Source organism: Xenopus laevis, chromosome 5L (genome assembly GCF_017654675.1).
Source record: "Xenopus laevis strain J_2021 chromosome 5L, Xenopus_laevis_v10.1, whole genome shotgun sequence".
Lineage (NCBI taxonomy): Eukaryota > Metazoa > Chordata > Amphibia > Anura > Pipidae > Xenopus > Xenopus laevis.
The window spans coordinates 91,664,170-91,687,280 of NC_054379.1; the positions used below are offsets into that span (position 1 = coordinate 91,664,170).

The 23,111-nt window shown below is 39.2% G+C and overlaps 1 protein-coding gene across 2 annotated transcripts in view; it reads left to right on the forward strand.

Annotated features, from left to right (window-relative positions):
* me1.L (malic enzyme 1, NADP(+)-dependent, cytosolic L homeolog) overlaps positions 1–23,111 on the forward strand; it is a 203,176-nt gene that overhangs the window by 36,006 nt on the left and 144,059 nt on the right. Inside the window, exon 1 of one of the 2 annotated variants that reach the window (XM_018263440.2) lies at positions 9,464–9,774. The exons of the other annotated variant lie outside the window; for it this stretch is intronic. Within the exon in view, the coding sequence (XP_018118929.1) occupies positions 9,652–9,774 (123 nt within the window). The 5' untranslated portion in view covers positions 9,464–9,651. Of the gene's footprint in view, positions 1–9,463; positions 9,775–23,111 lie in introns of those variants that run through there. 2 annotated transcript variants of the gene reach the window in all.

The window sequence follows — 23,111 nt, forward strand, 5'->3', positions numbered from 1 at the left end:
ATTTTGTCATCCATATGACTTCAATGTATTTCGCAAAATTCTTTCCATTTCACAAATTTTTTGGCAAAGCGAAATGGGTCAGATTCATAATGACAAGCTGAACAATTATCTGTACCAGGCAAAAAAATCAGACAGCACCTACAGAATTATAGGATGTCCTAAAAGCAATGACTATGGGGCAGATTTTGCAAAATGAGTTTAAAGCTTAATAAAAAAAACCTCACCCACATTTTATTAATTCCTATGGGATTTTTAGCATTATATTTATCAATGGATGAACATTAAAACTCACCATTTGTTAAATGGAACCGTATTAATCAAATGGTGAGTTTTAACATTCACCCATTGATAAATATAATTCTAAAAATGTAAGAAATCTGCCCCTTAATGTGTGCTGCTTGGAGACAGTAATCGTACTCTAGGATACATTCACTTAATAAACATACTATTACATGCATTTGCCGCATTTCAATTACTAAACTGTTTTAATAAAATATATTGGAAAATAAATGAAGAGTCAGATATTAAAATGCGTATTTTCCTGTAAACAAATGAAACAAGACCTGTGACTGCTATTTTTTTGATACAGTATTTATTTTGACCCTGTGCATCCGAAAATGGTATAAATAAATTGAATTGTAATATAAATAAATTGAATTTGTTCTTTGTTCACATTCCTAATGCAATTTCACTAATATGACACAGTTGAATACAGTAATACTCTGATTGGCTACTGATGTAAAAGCACTACTCCCAGGTACACAAATATAAAACATGTCGAAATGGCTGGAAAAGCACTGCTGTGGCTAGAAACTCTCTACACCCTGATGGTGATTGATGTGATGGTGAGTTGCAAAATCACTAGTAGGGGGCAAATGAAGGGAGACTAGGGTTATGGTGTTTTGCCCTTGAATTATCAATAGGGGTGTAATAGTAATATAATGCAATCTATTATGTTGCCCCTTGGCCAATAATGAAGCCAGAATACCCCTATCCACAGACTATACCTTCCTACGCCGTGTCTGTCATAAAATACTGCGGACCGCACTGCATCTGTTATGAAATGCGCAGTGCTAATTTTATTTTAATTGTAAGGGGCCACGCTGTGTCTGTCATGAAATTATAATGGGCCATGCTCTGTCTGTCATGAAAAGCTAAGGGGCCACTCTGAAGCTGCTGCTGCTGCCGTCCGTATTATTTCCCAATGGGAACTACATTTGCTAGTTCATATTCTATACTGTGATATAATACCCTCTTATATTAAACTGAGTCTATTATCAGCGTGGCTACATTTTTTCAAAATGCAAGGGTTAGCTAGATCTTGGTGTTTTCTTGCAAATAAGATATAACATACTAGAAACACATTGAGATTCTTTATTAAATCCATGCAATGGCAAGATGCCCATTTTAATGCCAAAATAAACCCCTTTTCAGATTGAGTGTTAAATTGCGATTCTTCTTTCCTACTTCTGTGATATCTCTGGAAACAGTACTGAGTGTATTTTTATCGCATTTGTTTTCCAACCATTTAGAAACAAGTTCTTGCAGGAAAAAGAAGCTAGGGCGAGGATTCAGAATATATTATTACATTCCTATAAATAAGACCACTCCCATACATTGCACCTACACACGTGGTTTTAGCCTGATTTCCACATAATTAAAAACAGAAATACTTAATGGAACAATAAGTAGAATACTATAAATTCAATTTAGTCCCAAATGGGCCCAAATGGCTCTTGGCAGCTACACATCAATTTATATTAGTATACCTTTTTTTTAAAGGTTGTTCCTGCTGATTTTAATGTGTTTATTGACATTTCTGGGAGAAAGAAGAGTTATTCAGTTCAAACATTATTTGTTTTGTTTGCATCACAAGGATTAACTGGTGATGGTGATGCCAGCTAGCAAAATGAATGAGAAATTTGTAAATTTCAATTTCATTAATATTTGAAAGTAAGTTCCAAAAGAAATCAAAGACCTTACTGTACATCTTCCCTGTGGTGTCTTAAAAATTTTACTATCACTTGGAGGGGTTTTCAGCTTAGTGTGGAAAATTGCATCTAATACTACCCAATTCTAGAAAGAATAACTAATGTGTTACAACTCTGAATTAATTCAATGTTAGTATAGTAGAATTATGGCATATATTATTCAGAAAGACAGGAAAGCCTTAGCATTAGGAGCCTCTGCTCCATCACACTTTAGTGTGACTGTCCATTTTTTTTCCCAGTCATGGTCTGGTTTAGAAGGGAAACATTGATTTATGATACAAGTTAAAGCTGGGTGCCTCAATGCCTCTCCTTATCTTACAGAATTTCGACGCAGTTCATTATGCATATGAAATCTAACAAGCTACTTTGTGCATTCATAAAACATGTAGATTGCCCTCTGAGAAATAAAAGTATTACAAACACGGAGGAATGAAGCACGTTTAGGGCTGAAATGGGGTTAAGCTCCCCATAGACGCGACGATTCTTCTTGCCGAACGACCGATTTTAGGGAAGTCCAACCAATCCTTTCGAAATTATCGTGCGGTTAGTGGGATGCGAACGATCGTACATCTTATGATTTTTCGGCCGATATCTGTCAGGAAATTGATCGGCCAGGTCAAAAAATCTTTGTCGGTCGCAGGCAGCTCCCCTTTGTTTTCCTGGCAAATTGGTCTTTTTAGTTGATGGTCAATTCGTACGATCGTACGATCGTTCCGAGAAAATAGTGGTCTCTCCATGAGGATCGGATCTTTTAGAAATCTCAACATCTATGGCCATCTTTAGGCGAGGCTCCTCTTCCCCCTCAGGTGTAGCCTAGCCTCCCCCCTCCCCAGCCCCCAGTTAAGAACAATGTAGGGGGCTAGCAGTTGCGAGAAAAAGAGAGGCGGTCTGGGGGAGGAGGCGAGGGGAGGAGTGTTGGTACGGCAGGGTTTTTAAGGGAATGGGTGGTCAGAGAGCTCAGACTTACTTGTTTTTTTGTTTTATTACAAACACTCATACTGTGATGGTTTATTCTGTGTGCCTGTGCAGTATTGTACACAATGGAACTAACTGTTATTGTACTTGTTTTCCTCTGTCTATAAGCAAATGTTTTATGATCTTCAAGGTATGTTCTGTCTTCCTTTGATCCCCTGGTGTTCTGTATCAATCTCATACTAAAAAAAACAGTTTTGCATATTAGATTATATTTTTGAAACCCAAAAGCCACATTTTTCTTCAGTTTCATACCAATTAAAAATTTGTCAATTTTAAGTTCTGGGAATCCATTTCCTTTACTTGAAAATGCACAACGGTGGGGTTTTCATATAATTAGTGTTATTTTCAGTATTCACATTAGAGTCAAAAAGCAGAAACCCATATGTATGAGACCTCGTATTTAGAAAATATTTTAATCTTTTGCCTTTTCTTGTTCTTAATGGGAACAAATCTGGCAAAAATCTATAAAAATCTCAAATCAAAAAATCTATATCTATTGGTGGTAAACCAGTCTTTAGTGCTTGAAACTGAACTTACCGTACAACTGTGTGGCTCTTAAGTGTATGTTTTCTAGATATCATCAAAGCATCTCTGGAAGGGAGGCTCAGTCTGAACAGGCCAGTTAGGGTGAGAAATGGGAGAATGGCCATTTGCTCAGGGCAATTTCTGGGGCTGCTGCTACCTGTGGCAGCAGCCCTGATTCCCATGCTAGTAGCAGGTCAAGGGGGCCTCATTTCAAAAAATGGCCCTGCATTTGTTCTGCTAGATACACCTGAAAGCCCAGTTTGTAGGAGTGTGGAGTGAGGTTTGGGATCAATATGTAATTGCTGTCCTAGATATTCTTGAAACTATGACTGAATGACTGAAACTTAGGGGCAGATTTATCACTGGTCGAATTGAAAATTTGAATTTCCAATTTTCTTATGGGCAGAACTGTCAAATTTGACTAGGGAATTGTTAAAACTCGATTTGAGTTTTTTAAAAAAAATTCTAATTCGATTTTCAAGATTTATCATACAATGGCCCTTAAAGAACTCAAATTCGGCTATTTGCCATCTAAAATCTGCCAAATTGCTGTTTTAGTCAATGGAAGACATCCTGGGATAAATTTGGAATTGTTTGCAGCCAAGAGCAAATTTATTTTCAGTATGTTATAGAATGGCCAATTCTAAACAACTTTATAATTGGTCTTCATTATTTATTTTTCATAGTTTTTTTTAACAAATGCTCTGAAAGGCTACAAATGTATTGTTATTACTACTTTTTATTACTCCTCTTTCTCTTCAGGCCCTCTCCTATCCATATTCCAATCAGTCTCATATACAAATCAGTGCTTGGTTGCTAGGGCAATTTGGACCCTAGCAACCAGGCTGCTGAAAGGGCAAACTGGAGAGCTGCTGAATAAAAAACTAAATAACTCAAAAACCACAAATAATAAAAAATGAAAACCAATTTCATATTGCCTTAGAATATCACTTTCTACATCATACTAAAAGTTACTCAAAGGTCAACAGCCCTTAATGCATTTGAAAAATAAGTCACTGAGACAAAAAAAATAAAAAATGTTGACGACTATTGACTTCAATGCGTTTTTTGCCATTTCGCAAATCACTACTGACACCATGTACTCATGCAACCTTGACCAAAGGTAGGATCTTCAAGTGGGCTTGGACAAACAAGTTTGACATCCACAGCCTTAGGGAGTAGTGCCTACTTTTGTGTGTAGTTGCATCAGTGTATTATATGCTAACAGTGTGGTCAAAGTAACACCATTCACATAACTGATTACGATTAAAACTTTCATTGCCATGATGCTGTACAGGGCCAGAACTAGGGGTAGGCAGAGTAGGCGCCCGCCTAGGGTGCAATCATGGGGTGGGCGCACTTTTAAGGAGAATTTATTTTATTTTTCTTTAACCCTGGTATGCTTGACCTTTAATAGTTTTTCAATTTTATAAACCGCCTCTTCCAACCCCCTCTTGCCCGTGATTCATACTGTAGGCAGAAGCACTCCCCACCTCCCTCTTGGCAGCTGCTGGCACAGGTACATATTTGGGGGCAATATGATGGATTTTTGGCTCCTGCTGGCACAAGTACATATTTGGAGGCAATATTGTGGATTTTTTGGTGGCTGCTGGCACAGGTACAGATTGAGGGCAATATGAGGGATTGGCTGCTGATGGCTCAGGTACATGGGGCAATATGCTGGTTGTTGGCACAGGTACACAGTTGTTTAAGATAATAGTGTGTTTTTTTGGCTCCTCCTTGCACAAGTAAATATTTGGAGGCAATATTGTTGATATTTTGGCTCCTGCTTGCACAAGTACATATTTGGTGGAAATACTTTTGGCTGTTGCTGGTACAGGTACAGATTAGGGGTAACAATATGATGTTTTGGATTATGCTGGCGCAGGTACCGATTGGGGCTTGGGGGCAATCTGAGGGATTGACTGCCATTGGCACAGGTACAAATGGGGGCAATTTGATATGTGCTGGGACAGGTACATGGGGCAACATGAATGGTAAGGTGGGAAATGGTAATGCAGGACCAGGTGGGGGGCACTGATTGAAGCCCTTGCCTAGGGTGCCAAAATGCCTTGGCCCGGCCCTGATACTGTAAATTTGAAGGGTAACATTGCCTTGTAGGTAAAAATGTTAATCTGCATGTATTTTTTGTTACACTTTGGTTGCTGCTTACTGATTTGAGAAGTATCTTGCAACTACTAAAACAAGTGCCAACTTGTGTGTCTAGGGTATGAGTGTAATCTCAAGGCTCATAGTAGTTTGTAATAAAAAAGAAAGCACTGGTGCTATAAGCACAGCATGACATGGGATCTGAATCACCAGCAGCCAGATTACACTAATTAATATTTAAAGACTGGCAGAATCAGATGCAGCTGTGATTTGGTGAGAAGGAATGAGTTAAAAAGGTTGTTCACCTTTAAATTAACAGTTAGTATAATGTAGAGAGTGATATTCTGAGACAATTTGCAATAGGTTTTCATTTTTTATTTGAGTTATTTAGCTTTTTATTCAGCAGCTCTCCGGTTTGCAATTTCAGCAGTCTGGTTGCTAGGGTCTAAATTACCCTAGCAACCATGCATTGATAGGAATAGGAGAGGTCTGAATAGAAAGATGAGAATTAAAAAGTAGCAATAACAATACATTTGTAGCCTTACAGAGCATTTGTTTTTTTTAGTTGGGGTCAGTGACCCCCATTTGAAAGCTGGAAAGAGTCAAACGAAGAAGGCAAATAATTAAAAAGACTACAAAAAATAAATATTGAAGGCCAATTGAAAAGTTGCTTAGAATTAGCCATTCTATAACATACAAAAGGTTAACGTAAAGGTGAACCACCCATTAAAGGCAGGGGAAAGCTGGGTTGGGGGTGTAGAAATAGAGGGATGTGATGTTAGGAGAAGAAGCAGTTCACTTCCTTATCTTCTGAGCAGGTAGAAACATGAGGCAGAGCTCTCTCTTTTATATAATGTTATTAGGTGCAGTATATACATACAGTACAGTGAAACCTCAATTTTACATCCACTGATTTTAAGTTTTCCCTCATTTTGCATTGTTGTTTTGTGGTCCTACCTATATAATATGCATAATACATTTCCCTGATTTTACATTTTTACCATTTTTTTCTGGTCTCCAAAAAAAAAAGGGGTTCTATTGTATTAACTACACAATCAGGGCTGGAACTAGGGGTAGGCAGAAGGTGCCTGTTCAAGATTCTTCACTCCCCTCTGCAGCTCTCGACTACCCCTTTGACCCTCGCCCCTCTTTGCCCCCTCGCCCTTCTGTACCTCCTTCCCCTGCCCTTACGCTTCCCCTTAGTTGCCCTCCCCTATGTTATGGCATATACATCCGGGGGAAGGGTTAGCCGTCTGGGTTGCCGAGGGTGCCCGGTTGGCTTGTCCTGGCCCTGTCCTCACTATACTACTGTATTTGGGGGTAGAACTATTTGGGCAGCTGCTTGTTAGTCTCTTGTTGTCTATTATCTGTTTTACAGCAGTTAATTTCACTATTGTCAGAATGGTCTGGGTCCAGAAAGCACTGCATTATATAGAAATCCAGGCTGTGACACTGAGCTGCTTCTACTGCAACTAATTAAAGTATACAGTTAGGTATACAATGAGGGTGGTGGGGCTCAGTCAGTAATAGATGCAAAGTCGATTTTAATACATTAACTTTCTTTGGCGTTGCTTTATTAAAGGAAAACTATACCCCCAAAATGAATACTTGAGCAACAGATATCAAATTAAGTGGCATATTAAAGAATCTTATCAAACTGGAATACATATTCAAGTAAATATTGCCTTTTACATCTCCTGCCTTGAACTACCATTTATTGATAGTCTAGTGTGCTGCCTCAGAGATCCCCTGACCAGAAATACTGCAGCTCTAACTGTAACAGGAAGAAGTGTGGAAGCAAAAGACAGAACTCTGTCTGTTAATTGGCTCATGTGACCTAACGAATGGTTTGTTTGTGTGCACCGTGAATCCTACAATCCCAGGGGGCGGTCCTAATTTTTTCTATTTTTGATTACCCAATGGCACATACTACTAAAAAAGTATATTATTATGAAAATGGTTTATTTACATGAAGCAGGGTTTTACAGGGTTTTATTTGATATGATATCTGCATATTGCACAGTATTTCTATCTATATATTTCCAGTACTTGATCCACCTGTTGGCGGATTCTGATCTTTAATTTTACTCTTATCTAATTTTTTCTCTATATACAGTACATGATTAATCCACACAGCTCTTGCTATATATATATATATATACACAGTATATGTGTGTGTGTGTGTACAGGAGCAGCATGGCAAAGTGGTTGGTTTGCCTTACCCTCTGAGCCAGGCATGTACAACTCAGTGTGGATGGGCTGCTATGGAAGCAACATAGCAAAGTGGTTGGTTGACCTTAACCTCTGAGCTGGACCCTATGGGTTGGGCATTGTACAGCTGAAGGTTTTCAGTTGGGTTCATTGTGGTGGTAGGACTGTGCCAGAGTACTGCACAGGAAATTTTAGAAGAGGGTGAAAGGAGGGTCTCTCCTGTGACTGCACAGTGGGTTGATTTATACAAATGCTACTACTGCTTGTACTAGGTGACAGTCTGCATGAATTTCCTGTAATCGAGACACTGCAGATTCAGGAGCTGCAGCAGGGCTGCTGAACTTCTTTCATGGTGGGAGATACAGCTCTGAGATTTTAGGGCCATCCTCTCTGTAGGTAGAGGCAGTCTAATATTCAGTTGGGAATATAATGACATTGTGCTGGTCTCAAGTCTTCAGTGAGTAATGGCAGAGCATAATAGCGATCTCTTGCTGTGCATACCTCCCAATATTTTGGAAATAAAAAGAGGGAAAAAAAGTTGCGTGGATAAATTTTTTTGACCGCACCCATTTGTTGGGCCACACCCCCTAATTAGCATGTTCATTTTACAACTTTTGGCAGGTTATTACAGTCTTGCTAATGAAGGTGAATTGCCCTTTAAGCTGTGAGTCTAATTTTTCCTAAGAGACCAGTTATCTTATCTTGTTACAATTACTTTTTTGTTTATTTCAAAATTGTTACAAAAGTATCTTATCTACAGCTGTGGCTGTTCTGGGCTCTCTGCCAAAAGGCAATTAAGTTAGAAACTTTATTTCTTTTTCTGGCTGTTCAGTGCAGAGAAAATAGTGACTTTCCAGTACAAACGAGGGACTGCGGGTTGAGCTGTCAAAAGCAGAAAAAGAGACAGTTGGGAGGTATGTGTGTCAAATAAACAAGTTACTGCATAGATGGTGAATACAGGTTTAAGTGAATCAACTAGATAGATAGAGAGACAGCATAGATGTTAATCGCTCTCCCCCAAGGACTAACTGTTCACTGACTAGTAACAGTTTATGGGAACCATTCCTTACAGGATAAGAACAGAGGTGTTCTATATCCCGTATTGTTTGGCCATAAACAAATAGCATGCAACCTTCTAGCAGGTTAGCTATTGACAATACACTGACACAGCAATTTACAAAGTTGTGTAACATGCTCCCTGTGCTATATCAGCAAGCAACATTCCCTAATCTAAATATATATATATATATATATATATATATATATATATATATATATATATATATAGATAGATAGATAGATATATATCTATATATATATATATATATATATATATATATATATATATATATATATATATATATATATATATATATATATACATAAATAAATAATAAAGGGCAGATGTAATATAAAGGTATGTCACTCACACACTCCCTACAGCATTTTTTAAAGGTAGTATGAGAAAATCCTTTTATGTGACATTACATTTTCCCCAACTAAAGCATTTGGAGCAGGCAGAAGTGATTACTTTAGGCTAATGGTTGTAAAAAAGCAACAGGCTGCAAACTGCTTGCTGCATCTGATATTTGGCTTTGTCTCTGTGACTCAGCATATCCCATCCCTCCTCCTGTCCCTACTGTCACACCAGAGCTGTCAGCTGATCTTCTCTCAGCCAGCTCTGCCCACATTCACACACACACACACACGAATAAAACACACCTAGAGTGTTTTGCACTGGCAGCCGCACAAGAACATACAGTAGAAACCACTACAGAAAGCAGTTCTTTATTTCATTTCCCTGTAACTAACAGAAAGTTTCAGAGCGTCCAGACTGGCCATGTCTTCTCATAAGGACACAGAGAAACAGAAGCAGCAAGCAGAAAATGAGGATGCCAATCAGACTTTTCATTATACAAGGAAGAGGGGCTACGAAATAACACGTGACCCACATCTGAACAAGGTACTACAGAGCAGTCCTACATAGAGATTGTACTGTTTCGCAGAGCACTGTAGGCCCCTGTTATCTTCCAGCAGATGCACAAGCTGTAACTGGACACCAGTATGAATTGACTCAGTCTATGTTTAAAAGAGGAACACGTTTAGGGGATGAGAAAATAGAAGGTAGAATGTCAGAATGTATAAAAGTCACATTGTCTTACTGATTTGTGTGTTCTGCATGCAGTGCTGGGACAGAAAGACTGGGGCTTTACAAACAACATGTTATGCTTCAGTACATACAATTAACGAGACATATTTGTAGTCCATTATTTTGAAGTGTTACCTATTCTGATATGCGCCACTATCTCTCTTTAGCTCTCTGAACTTTTTGCCCACCCACAAGCTCCATACTTTTTTTCTGACAAAAGGACTGCAAGGATTCGGGCTCATATTAAAGGCATTGTTCACCTTTGAGTTAATTGAGACACATTGCAATTGGTTTTCTTTTTTATTATTAGTGGTTTTTGAGTTATTTAACTTTTTTGTCAGTAGCTCTCCTGTTGGCAATTTCAGCAATCTGGTTGCTACAGTCCAAATTATCTTAGGAACCCTGCATTGACTGGAGAATGAATAGGAAAAGTGAACAACAACTTTAAAGTTACCAGAGGCTTTTGCGGCCCCTGGTAACTGTCTGCTCGCTTCCATCTGAAGCAAAGTTCACACCTTGCTTCATTGCAGGAGCAGCACTACATTTGCTCTGCTAGATAAACCTAAACGCCTAGTTTGTAGGTCAGTTGGGAGTGAGATTTGGGGTGAATATGTGTTTTGCTGTTTTTGATATTCTTGAAACTATGACAGAATGACTGACACCAATGTATATTTTCTTTCTGACATAAGGTCTTGACTGCAATCATTTGGGCTCATATACAAGTGGGTTGTTGCAAGAAAAAGTTCAGTGCTGTCCTAAAGTGTGTTGGTAGAGCTCCAGCATAGGGGCTTATTTACTATAGTGGAAAATCAAATGTGACAAACTTGCCATATGAAAATTTACCACAATATCAACAATTTACTATAATATGAGTATAAGAAAGTTGTATGCACATAAACAGACATACATCAGATGCGCTTATGCCACCGTAAAACTTTAAAAATACTTTTATATATCAACAGCAACAATGTATTTTTTCAGCAAATGAAATGTTACCAGGCCCAGGCTAGTGAACCACCATTCTGAAGATACTGCAGTTTGGCAAGTCTACAGCATACCCTTAATGCTAATATCTCACATGCATTATTGATTTATGGTGTTAATTCACCAGCATTATTATCCATTACAGTTGTTGGCTAATTACACAAAGTATTTATGGCAGCAACATTTTAGCACAGTGGGCTGTGCTCCTGCAATTTTAAGCGAATATTCAATGCTGCCACAAAAATACTGATGCATTGATGCAAATTTTTGACAGCGTAAGATGTGGGTTACATTTGAACCTTTGTAAATATGCTGCATGGCCTGCAACTCTGTACAGTAAGGAAATAACATCAACAGTCTCGTGCTCTAATGCAATGGGATCAGGTTAAGGTTATTCTATTTTATACTACAGAAGGGAGCACACTGAGACTGGCAGCTAGTCAAACCAATACGTTGTGTGTTGCATTCCCAAGGGGAAGTATGCATCTACATTTTAAGGGGAAGTTGACCTTTCACTTCCCCTGATCTTCTTGCTCAGCACAATTACTACGGCTTACACAATTTGGAAAGGAAGAAACCCCCCCCCCCGCCCCCATCCCACTCCTATCCACTATGAAAGAACAGACAATAAGTTAATACATTTGTCTTAGTTTTTTTTTTTTTTTAGATTAGATTCAACTTTATTGTCATTACACAAGTACAAGTACAAGGCAACGAAATGCAGTTTAGGTCTAACCAGTAGTGCAATAAGCAGTAAGTGCAGGATAAGGTATAAATTATAATTGGTATGTACAAGAATGAACTGGATAATATTTACAGAGTGATTACAGTCATATGAACATAATATACAGTTTGTAGTAACTATAATCAGTAGTTACAAGCAGATGAACAAATGTACAGGTTGCTGCAGTACAACAATATTGAATGTGCAATGGTAATGGGGATAGTGTAAGGTGGGGGGGGTTTAAAGGAGTCAGTAAGGTGCAGAGTTCAGTATGAAGACAGCTCTAGGAAAGAAACTGTTCCTCAGTCTGCTGGTTCTTGTCCGGTGTAACCTGAAACGCCTGCCTGAAGGCAGAAGAGAAAACAGTCTGTGGGCAGGGTGAGAGGAGTCCTTAAGAACACTCGACGAAGACAGTGCTTCTTCTGGATGTCCTCAATGGATGGAAGTGGAATTCCTGTGATGCGCTGGGCAGTTTTTACCACCCCCTGCAACGCCTTGCGCTCAGGAACAGGGCAGCTCCCATACCACACTGTGACACAGCTGGTCAGGATGCTCTCTATTGTGCAGCGATAAAAGTTCACTAGGATGGCTGAGGACAGCTGGTTTTTCTTTAGTATTCTTAAGAAGAAGAGGCGCTGGTGAGCTTTCTTGACCAGGCTGGAGGTGTTGGTAGTCCAGGACAGGTCCTCCGAGATGTGGGTTCCCAGGAACTTGAAGGATGACACAGGTTCAACAGCCATCCCGTTTATGTGGATGGGATCATGGGAGCCACTTCTCTTCTTCTTCCTGAAGTCCACAATGAGCTCCTTGGTCTTGGTGGTGTTAAGGAGCAAATTATTGTCCGTGCACCAAGTGGCTAGATGCTGGACCTCTTCCCTGTAGGCAGTCTCATCATTGTTGCTGATGAGACCAATCACCGTGGTATCGTCTGCAAACTTAATAATGGTGTTAGATCCATTTACAGGTCTGCAGTCGTGGGTTAAGAGGGAGTAGAGGAAGGGGCTCAGCACACAGCCCTGTGGTACACCAGTGTTGAGTGTGATGTTAGTGGAGCAGATGTGGCCTGACCTGACATGCTGTGGTCTGTTGGTCAGAAAGTCCATAATCCAGTTGCAAAATGAGGAATTAATGTCCAGGGCTCTAAGTTTAGTGATTAACTTAGAGGGTATGTCAGTATTGAATGCTGAGCTAAAGTCAACAAACAGCATCCGTGCATAAGTGTTTTTATTGTCCAAGTGTGAGAGCACAGAGTGCAATGCTAAAGAGACTGCATCTTCTGTGCTCCTATTGCTGCGATAAGCAAACTGGTGAGGGTCCAGAGTTGATGGGAGAGAGTCTTTCAGATGTGACAATACTAACCGCTCGAAGCACTTCATGATAATGGGTGTGAGTGCTACAGGGCGGTAGTCGTTTAGGCACGATGGGCTAGAGTGTTTTGGCACTGGCACAATGGAGGTGGACTTAAAGCATGTTGTAACAGCTGCCTGGGCAAGAGACATGTTAAAAATGTCTGTGAATACCCAGGCGAGCTGCTCTGCACACGCTCTAAGTACGCGTCCAGGGATACCGTCTGGTCCAGCAGCCTTGCACGCGTTGATCCGGCTCAGTGCAGTACAAACATCTGAAGAGGCCAGTATGATGGTTGAGTGGTCGGTTGAGGGAGAAATCCTGGTAGCTGGATGGTTGTTGTCTCTTTCAAAGCGAGCGTAAAAGTCATTAAGCTCATTCAGAAAGCCGATTAGTGGTTGTGGTGGAGTTGCTGGGTTTGTAGTCTGTAATGGCCTGAATGCCCTGCCACATGCGTCGAGGGTCAGCGTTGGAAAAGTGATCCTCTAGCTTTAATTTGTAGCAGTGCTTGGCCTTTTTGATGCCCCTCTTCAAATTTGCCCTGGAAGTCCTGTAGGCCTGTGCATCACCTGACCTGAAGGCAGTGTTACGTGCCTTTAGCAAGAGACGCACCGCCTTGTTCATCCAAGGCTTCTGATTTGGGTATATAGTGATCTGTTTCTGGGTAGTAACACTGTCAATGGTGGAGTTAATGTAGACCAGAACAGAGGAAGTGTAGTTATTTATGTCCGTATGAGAGCCACAGGTGGCCTGGGAAGCAAACATACTCCAATCTGTGTGTTGAAACCTGTCCTGGAGTGTGATGTCAGCCTCCGCTGGCCACACTTTGATGGTCCTCACTAATGGCTTCTCACGGTTGATGAGGGGGGAGTACTTGGGGGTGAGGAACAAAGAAAGGTGATCTGATTGACCCAAGTGGGGGAGGGGGGTCACAGCATAGGCTTCAGCCATGTTTGTGTATACATGATCCAAAGTTTTGTTTCCTCTGGTGTGACAAGAAATGTTTTGATGAAATTTGGGGAGTACTGTCTTTAGATTGGAGTGATTAAAATCCCCCGCAACAATAAATGCAGCCTCTGGGTGAGCAGTCTGTTGTTTACTGATGGCTGCATGAAGTTCCTTCATAGCAAGCTTGGCATCAGCATCGGGGGGAATGTAAGCAGCTGTTATGATGGTGGATGTGAACTCCCACGGCAGATAAAATGGTCTACACTTAACCATGAGAAACTCTAGGTTAACTGAGCAGTGTCTCCCAGCGATAACAGAGTTCGTGCACCAAGCTTTGTTAACATAAATGCACAATCCTCCCCCTCTGGTCTTACCGGAGTCGACTGCCGTTCTGTCTGACCGGAAAGTGTGGAGCTCAGCTAGAGCAATAGCATTGTCCGGTATTCCACTGTTTAGCCATGTTTCGGTGAAAATCATAACATTACAATTCCAGAGTTTCTTGCTGTGGTTAATCCGGAGTCGAATCTCATCCATTTTGTTCACCAGTGATCGTACATTGGCGAGAAAAATGCTGGGCAAAGAGAGCCGGTGTGGTGTTAGCTTTAGCTTAGCTCTTAGCCCTCCGCGTTTCCCCCGTCTTTGTTTGCGGTCTCGCAGCCGCCTTCGAGCACTTCCGCCCAGTCGGGTGGAGTGCGCGGCCTCAGGTGTTCTGGCGATCTCAGGGACGAGTCGAAGGTTACTGATAAAACTGTCAGAAGTGCAAAAACCAATATCCAGAAGCTCTTGTCGGGTGTACGATGTTAAAGCATGACTATTCTGTACGAACAGCACCGAAATGAGCAGGAAAAATACCGCAAAACTACAGAAACTGGAGAGACGCTGAGCCTCGCGATGTGTACGCGCCGCCATCTTAGAGTATATCTTAGTACTGATAGTATGACATTAAATAAACCACCACATCTTCTAGTTACTTACACCGTGTCATGTCAGCACAGCTATGGGGTGATAGAACAATAGTAGACATTGTGGCTAGATTGTTTCAAGGAAGCCGTTATCATATAAGTTATTATTTGTATATTAAACAGCCATATGTTCACATTTACATAGTGTTATATCACACAGATATTTAGATTTCAAATTTCGTTATCTGGAAACCCGTTATTCAGGAAGCTGCGAATTATGGAAAGGCTTTCAGTTCATAGTAACTGACAGCATATGAGCTAATGGACTATCCTCTGCCATTCTTCTTAAGATTAATCTCTCATTATAGCTTTGTTAGCATTTGTAATAGCTCTGGACCTTTTGTACTTTAATGTGGGGATGCACCGAATCCAGGATTTGGTTCGGGATTCGGCCAAGATTCTGCTTTTTTCAGCAGGATTCGGATTTGGCTGAATCCTTGTGCCTGGCCGAACCGAATCCAAATCCTAATTTGCATATGGCGGGATTTCACGTGACTTTTTGTTACAAAACAAGGAAGCAGACCAATTTTTTCCCACTTATTCCTTTCCCGTCCCTAATTTGCATATGCAAATTCAGATTCGGTTCAGTATTCAGGCGAATCTTCCAAGATGGATTCGGGGATTCGGCCAAATCCAAAATAATGGATTCGGTGCATCCCTACTTTAATGTTTGTGAAAAAATGAACATTGTTAAAGCTCAGTTATCTGCTATTAATAGTGGGCTGCATACACTCAAATAATTGGTTAAACAGTATTATTGTGAATTGAATCCATTCATTATGTGCAGGCCAACTGGACCTGATCTTGCCTCAGAGCAAATGGATAAAAACAAATGAACATCATTCAGTGAGCCATCTGCCTTGCATCTGCATAGCTCACTTGGATTGGCATAGTCTTAGCCCAACAGCAGACATGCTTTTTTTGATTGCTGCAGAAAGGACTGTGTTGATCACAATTCATTTATCTGTTGAAAGCAGGGAATTACACTTGGATTATCTTTTGGGAATACCGCTGTTTCACCTGTGGCTATTGTAGGCTTCATGTTCTTGGTTTATCTTGCCTCTGGTAAATTAGCCACCCTTAATAATATTGGCAGGCAAATCCCCAGTGTTATAGATTATATTGGTGCCTAATGGGGACCTATTTCATTATTCTGCTTTAAAGGATTAGTTCAGTGTGAAAATAAAAACTGTGCAAATAGATAGGCTGTGCAAATTAAAAAATGTTTCTAATATAGTTAGTTAGCCAAAAATGTAATATATAAAGGCTGGAGTGAACAGATGTCTAATAAAACAGCCAGAATCCAACTTCCTACTTTTCAGCTCTATAACTCTGAGTTAGTCAGCGACTTGAAGGGGGGCCACATGGTATATTTCTGTTCAGTGAGTTTGTGATTGACCCTAAGCATTCAGCTCAGATTCAAAAGCAACAGATATGACCCATGTGGCCCCCGCTCAAGTCTCTGATTGGTTACTCTCTGGTAGCCAGGGTAACCAGTCAGTGTAAACCAAGACAGCTGAAAAGCAGGAAGTAGTGTTCTGACTGACATGTTAGACATCCAGTCACTCCAGCCTTTATACATTACATTTTTGCCTAACTAACTATATTAGAAACATTTTTTATTTTGCACAGTCTATCTATTTACCCAGTTTTTATTTTTACACTGAAAAATTCCTTTAAGCTAAGCCCCTGGAGTTCCAAAGTGACCAGTAGATGGCACTATGCTATAGTATAAAGGTCTAGGTAACCATGTGCTTGAGGTCCTTTGCTTAGCCCTTACCTGAGTGAGCAGGAATGGAATGGGTAGTGGAACCTAGGTACATTAGGCTTAGTAAAGGATAAGCTATACTCTGTAATAGGTCACTCTAGGAGTGACAGACAGGTTATTTAGTTGAGCAGTCTAAGGCTCCGACAGGGAGAGTCATAGGGATTAAGATCCCAGGTACTAATTACCCAGAAGTAGGGACTAAGTGTATAGATTTAGGAATGTAGAGATTCCCCTGGGTTCCATTTAGGGAAAAGGCTGAAAGCTGGGTGTACCTTCAATTGCTCCTGTGTATGTTCACCTGCCTGCAGAGACTATGCTGATCATTGGTGCTTGTGAGTATATACTATCCTCTGTTACTTTATTTTCCTGTTGATTTCTATGAACTCTTATGTGGATGAAGTTGTTTAATAAAATATGTTTTCTGGTTAAGCATAAAGAACCACTGGCGCCCAATTATTGTGCATATATATATATATATATATATTACAGTATATATATGTATATGTGTAGGACTAATTCTGATGTACCAATCAGAATACGTATAAACACACACTTGTGGATTAACTGGTTGCAATTAGTGATTCCATCAGGAAATCAGCAACATGCAAATGAAACATTAATCAGATTGTTTATACATAATGTTGCTTAAAATAAGGCACATGCTCACAGAAATGTTTAAAGAGAACATTTTCTTGAAATCAGCTGACATCTTTCTTTGGTTCATTTCCAGCTTTGTGTTAGAAGAGAAATGTGAAACATATTTCACACAAGACTTGAATATCCCACAGCAATGAGTGCAATGTACCACTGTCATAGTAGCTGCTGATCAATCCCACGATCACAGCAGCCCTTTGATGCTAACCCCCATATGTAATTATAAAGTCTGTCCAGGTGCAATGACTCATAGCAACTAATAAGGTGTTTGCTTTAAGTCAAGTGATCAATACATTCTACCTGTTGGTTGGTTGCTGAAGATGACTAGACTCATAGCAAGCGTTGCACCCTTTATTAAATACTAACTAAATTATTATTTGAGAGCCCAATGCAATAATGGCATGCCACAGAGGTATAGAGGCTCTAGATCAAGGGCAACATTATTTGGGCTTCTGCACACAAGTTTTCAAAGAGCAGTATATTCCATTTTCAACATGAGTTTCATGAATAGGTCCTCTGCTAAACATATTTTTTGCATATTTTTTTAAACATTTTATAATGTTTTTTGTTATTTCTTGAGCTAAACATGGTTAACATGGAAACTACAGCTACCCCATGTTCGGTCCTTGTGAGACAGAAATGAGATTGGAATATAAGCAGTAGTCAGTTATATAAGGGGGTTACTCAAGTTTTGTGTCCTTTTTCAACAAAATATGAATGTTTATATTTACAATGTCTAACAATGTCTTGGTGTATTATGCACAATTCATGCACAGTAATTCCTTAAAGGAGTGTCACAGTCAGGTCTATCATTTAAGTTAAATCACCCTCCCACATGTCTGCTCTTTGTTATTAGCAGCATTTTTCTCATTTACTCTACTGAAAGCTATGAATACATGCTTTTATCTTAGAAACAAATATGTACAGTTTTGCTGCTATAATTGGCCTTACACTTGCTGGGCAAAGTCTTGTGTGCAAATTACATAACTGCCATCTCAGGTTTGTAGTGCTGACTCCAGTGTATGTTATCCAGTATATCTTGAGGTCAGTAACAGGGTTCAGCAGACAAGTATTTCAGTAATTTCTTGCATTGCTATTTGCAGACAGAAGACTTTCTAAATCTAATGTGATGGAGCAAAAAAAAAACAACAAGCAAACAAACAGACATGTGCTTTGTTGTGAGATTTTATATTGGTGTTGGTGTATATTTCTGATAGGGTACTAGGTTTTACTGGCATATCATGCTTTATATAATATAGGTATGCAATCCGTTATCTGGAAACCCGTTATTCAGAAAGCTCTGAAATACGGGAAGGCAGTCTCCATTTTTTAAAAATGATTTCCTTTTTCTCTGTTATAATAAAACAGTAGTTTGTTCTTGATCCTAACTAAGATATAATTTATCCTTATTGGAACCAAACAATCCTATTGGGTTTAAAGGACTTTCTTGTAGAGCTAAACTATGGAGATCCAAATTACATAAACCCCAGGTCCCAAACATTCTGAATAACAGGTCCCATACCTGTATAATAACTTTTGTTGTTCAACCCATCTAAATTAAACATGTTAGTAGATCCCATGCTGGACCATACACCAGTTGTACAACGAGGGAGGCCCACTTTGCTGGAAAATAAATATGAACCTTTCTATATTTTTAAATTTCTTCCCTATTAATCTAAATGCCTCTCTACTTAAGAGCAATAACTGATCTTTTGATCACCTGCTCTGCATACAGTATGCACCAAAGGTCAGTCTACACCCTTGTTCTGGGCTAAACACTGAACATACCTATGCATTCGTATCCATGTCTGTAACACAGACGCTTACATCTGTGATGGGACATGTGTGTGGTGACATGTTTTTCATGTAGTCCTTAGAATTTATCAGTTTGTCAATTTCAAACACAAACTCTGGAGATCTCAGTATCAATTGGGGTGGTTCCATTTCTGTTCCTGTTGTTTGATGACTCTTTACTGATTTTGCAAATACATTTTGTAAGGTGTACACTGGCATGTTTTTTAACGGATAAAACCTCATTTGTATTGGACTAAGAGTAAATATTAGTATCATTATTCTTTTATATTAGTATATTCTAGTATGGCTAATTCTAAGCAACTTTTCAATTGACCTTCATTTTTTCTTTTTTTTTGCTACCTTCTTCTAACTCTTTCCAGCTTTCAAAAGGGGTCAGTGACTCCGTCTAAAAAAACAAATGCTCTGTAAGGCTGCAAATTTATTGTTGTTGTCTCCTATTCATATTCTAGTCTCTTATTCAAATCAATGCATGGTTGCTAGGGTAATTTGGACCCTAGCAACCAGATAGCTAAAATTGCAAACTGGAGAGATGTTGAATAAAATGCTAAATAACTCAAAACTCACAAATAATAAAAAGTGCAAACTAGTTTCAAACTATCTTAGAATATCTACTTCATTCTAAAAGAAAATATAAGGGTGAACAACCCCTTTATAGACAGCACTTTTGTTCCTGCATTTATAATACTTCCTTTTTTGGCTTTCATACTACAGTAGTAGTAAAGTAGTACCGCTGTGGGAATTGGCATACATACAGCAAACATACCATTTAGTGAGTATTCACACTAAGGGGCATATTTATCAAGGGTCGTACTTCGAATCTGAACATTTTTGAATTCAAAAAGAACAACCAAAATTTAAGTCGAAGGTTTTTTTTGGCCAAATATGTCTGTATTACTCTGAATTCGAATTGTACAAATCGAAGTAATAGTCAGCGCCGGATTTCAATGTGGGGCGCCCCTAGGGCGCGCGGTCCGACCAGGCGGCCGCGCGGTCCTAGTGCCCACCTCACCTCCCCTTCCCAGCGCGCCGGCTCAGCTGCTGTAATTGAATGGGGACGCACGCGTCCCAATAGTGCGGCTGGGCGGCATGCCGCCCCTATTTTTTTGCCGCACTAGGCCCGGGCCTATGCGGCCCTGCCGCAAATCCGGGCCTGGTAAAAGTGCATTCAATTGAATTCCAAAAAAAAACTTTGATTTTTTAAAGTCATCCAATTGACTCCAAATAGGTTCTAGGAGGTCCTCCACAGGCTAAAACAGCAATTCAGCAGTTTTTAGATGGAAAATGGTCAAATTCAAATTTTACAGTACATGATAAATTTTGATATTTGAATTTTCAAATTTGAATCGAATTTGGACTATTCCCTAGTCGAAGTACACAAAAAATAGCTTGAAGTTCAAATTTTTTATAATTCGAAAATTCACCTCGACCTTTGATGCCTCTCCCCCTAAGAATTGCTTGAATACTAAAATAGAGGATTTAAATATATATATATATATATATATATATATATATATATATATCTTCTGAATATGAAATAAGTATTAAATTAGAAATGTAGTAGTGAAACGTATCTTAATGTGTTGTATGATGTACCATAGATAAATACAACATATGGGGTTATGTAATAAAAGGCAGTAAGTTTGCACATGGGCAGTAACCCACAGCAATCAGCAGGCAGAATTTACCCATCACTTCTTTAAATTCCAGCATCTTATTGGTTGCTATGGGTTACTGCTCCTGGCAAAACTTAGTGCCTTATATTGACAATGGGTGATAGACTTTATTTATCAATCACACGGGTGCAAACTTTTTTAGGTAAAATCCTAAAACACAGGTAATGATAGAATGACTCCCTGCAGCATCCTCCCAGCCCAGTCCAGGAGTTGTAATTCTGTAGCAGCTGGAGTGCTTTCCTTGTGCATCTGGCTAGATTGTGTGTTTGTGCTAAAATGCTAAATATTTTATAAAAATCAACTTGATTTAGGAACTGTTTAGACTTTTGGTGATTAAATACCACTTACAGTTCACCATCCCAACAAATAAATAGCATGCAAAATTCTTTCTTGATGAAAGCATAAGGTAGACTTTATAATGAATCAGTTTTAGCTGCACAGTACAGCTCTTTGCATCCTTGTGTTTGATCTGTACCTGACTGGGGGGAACACAGCCTGTAAGATCCTTCTTCTAAAAAAAGGCTTCAGAAAGTGTTGGTCAAAGGAAATACGTCAGGAAAATAGGAAATTAATACAAAAACAAAAACAGTGGCAAACGCTGAAAGAGTATCCTGCAGAGTGAAATGATGCCTTTGTGGGGGAAATATCAGGCTCCACATCAGGAGGAGACGAGTTTAACTCCGGACTTGTGACTAACAGTGTGTGTTTTATTATTTCCGTACAACAAATCAGTTGAGTGTGTAACTCCAAGTTGGGCACCTAGGAGAGAAGGGATTTTTATGCTTTAGGATATTTTATCTTGACCTCCTGTTTAATGTACAGGCACCTGAACTGGGCTTTGAGTATGGTTTGTACTGTATGTTATGATCCATATCATGTTCCCTTTAAGACTAATTAAGCAGTTTAATTTGGACACATCTATCTTTCTCTTCTAAAGTGATAATGCTCTCTTAAACTGAAGGGTCTGTTTCTGCAGAACATTTGCTCCTCGAGGAATAACAGGGCTGTGTCTAGCATTACAAAGACTCCCATTTATTCATAGCCTGGTTTCTACTGCTCAAATGGCAGGTACTGAGCTGCCATTATTTTATCTTTTTCTTTTCTCCTTCAATGCTCTGACCTTCAGGTATTCGTTTACATCTTATCATCACGCAGTGTACGGTAAATACATTTTACACAATATCATGCCATCTAATCTTTTCAGTACAGTGCCATTACAACGAGCAAATTAGTTAACTTAAGCTGGAAATGGCAGAATACTTTGTTTCTGACACTACGTAGAAAAAACATTAAAAGTTACATTAGGTTGCTTCCTTTCTATGAAACTCTATGGGGCAGATTATTAATGATTTACTGCAATCGATCAGTGAGAAATGAAGAAATGTCCCTAATTATATTTTGCCTTTGTTAATGCCATAAAACCCATCTAGAAAGGCAGTTATGAAGCCTACCCTTTTGTGACTCAATTATGCATTCATTATTTTTCCCTTGAACTGTGCTTCACAAAGCTTTTGGTTGCAAAAAAGATTTCTATACACTTTAGGAAATGTTTAACATAACCAGAGCAGAACAGGATTCTATGCAATGCTAGTGTGAAAAATTACACATAGCAGGGGAAATAATTTGGTGTAAAACAAATACTGGATGTTGTGGTAGATTTTTCAGGACTTTGCTTTAAAAGGTTCTTAAAAAGTATCCATAACAGTAGGCAGTTCCTTAGTCAAGGTTAAGTGTATACCCAATGCTCGCAGAATCAGGAGAACAGGTTTCATTAGGTATGGTCTAAGAGAAAGACTGGCAGAAATAATGTTTTGCATTAAAATAGATATCCAGCAAATGATAATTCTCATTGGTTGCTATTAGTAATTAAACAGAGCAAACGTCAAATGTTTACAATATAACCCCTTGTAATTTGGTTGTGGTCACCAACATATTTTTTTCTATTTTAGAATACTTAAAGGAACAGTAACATCAAAAATCGAAAATGATTTAAAGTTATAAAAATAAAATGCAGTGTTGCCCTGCACTGGTAAAATTAATGTTTATATAAATAATAGATAGCAGATAGGTTCTGTAGAACATAATGGTGTTATCTGTTAGCCACTAATTGAGCAGCCAGACAATACTTGCTTTCAATCAGGTAGCCACAAAATGTTTGCTTTGAAATAAGTGACCAGCAAAAGCCACAAACTATGAGTTTACAAGCCTGCTGTAAACGTCTCAGCTTTTTAATGCTGTTGGGATATACAGCCATTGGCACTCAATTGTGGTCATAT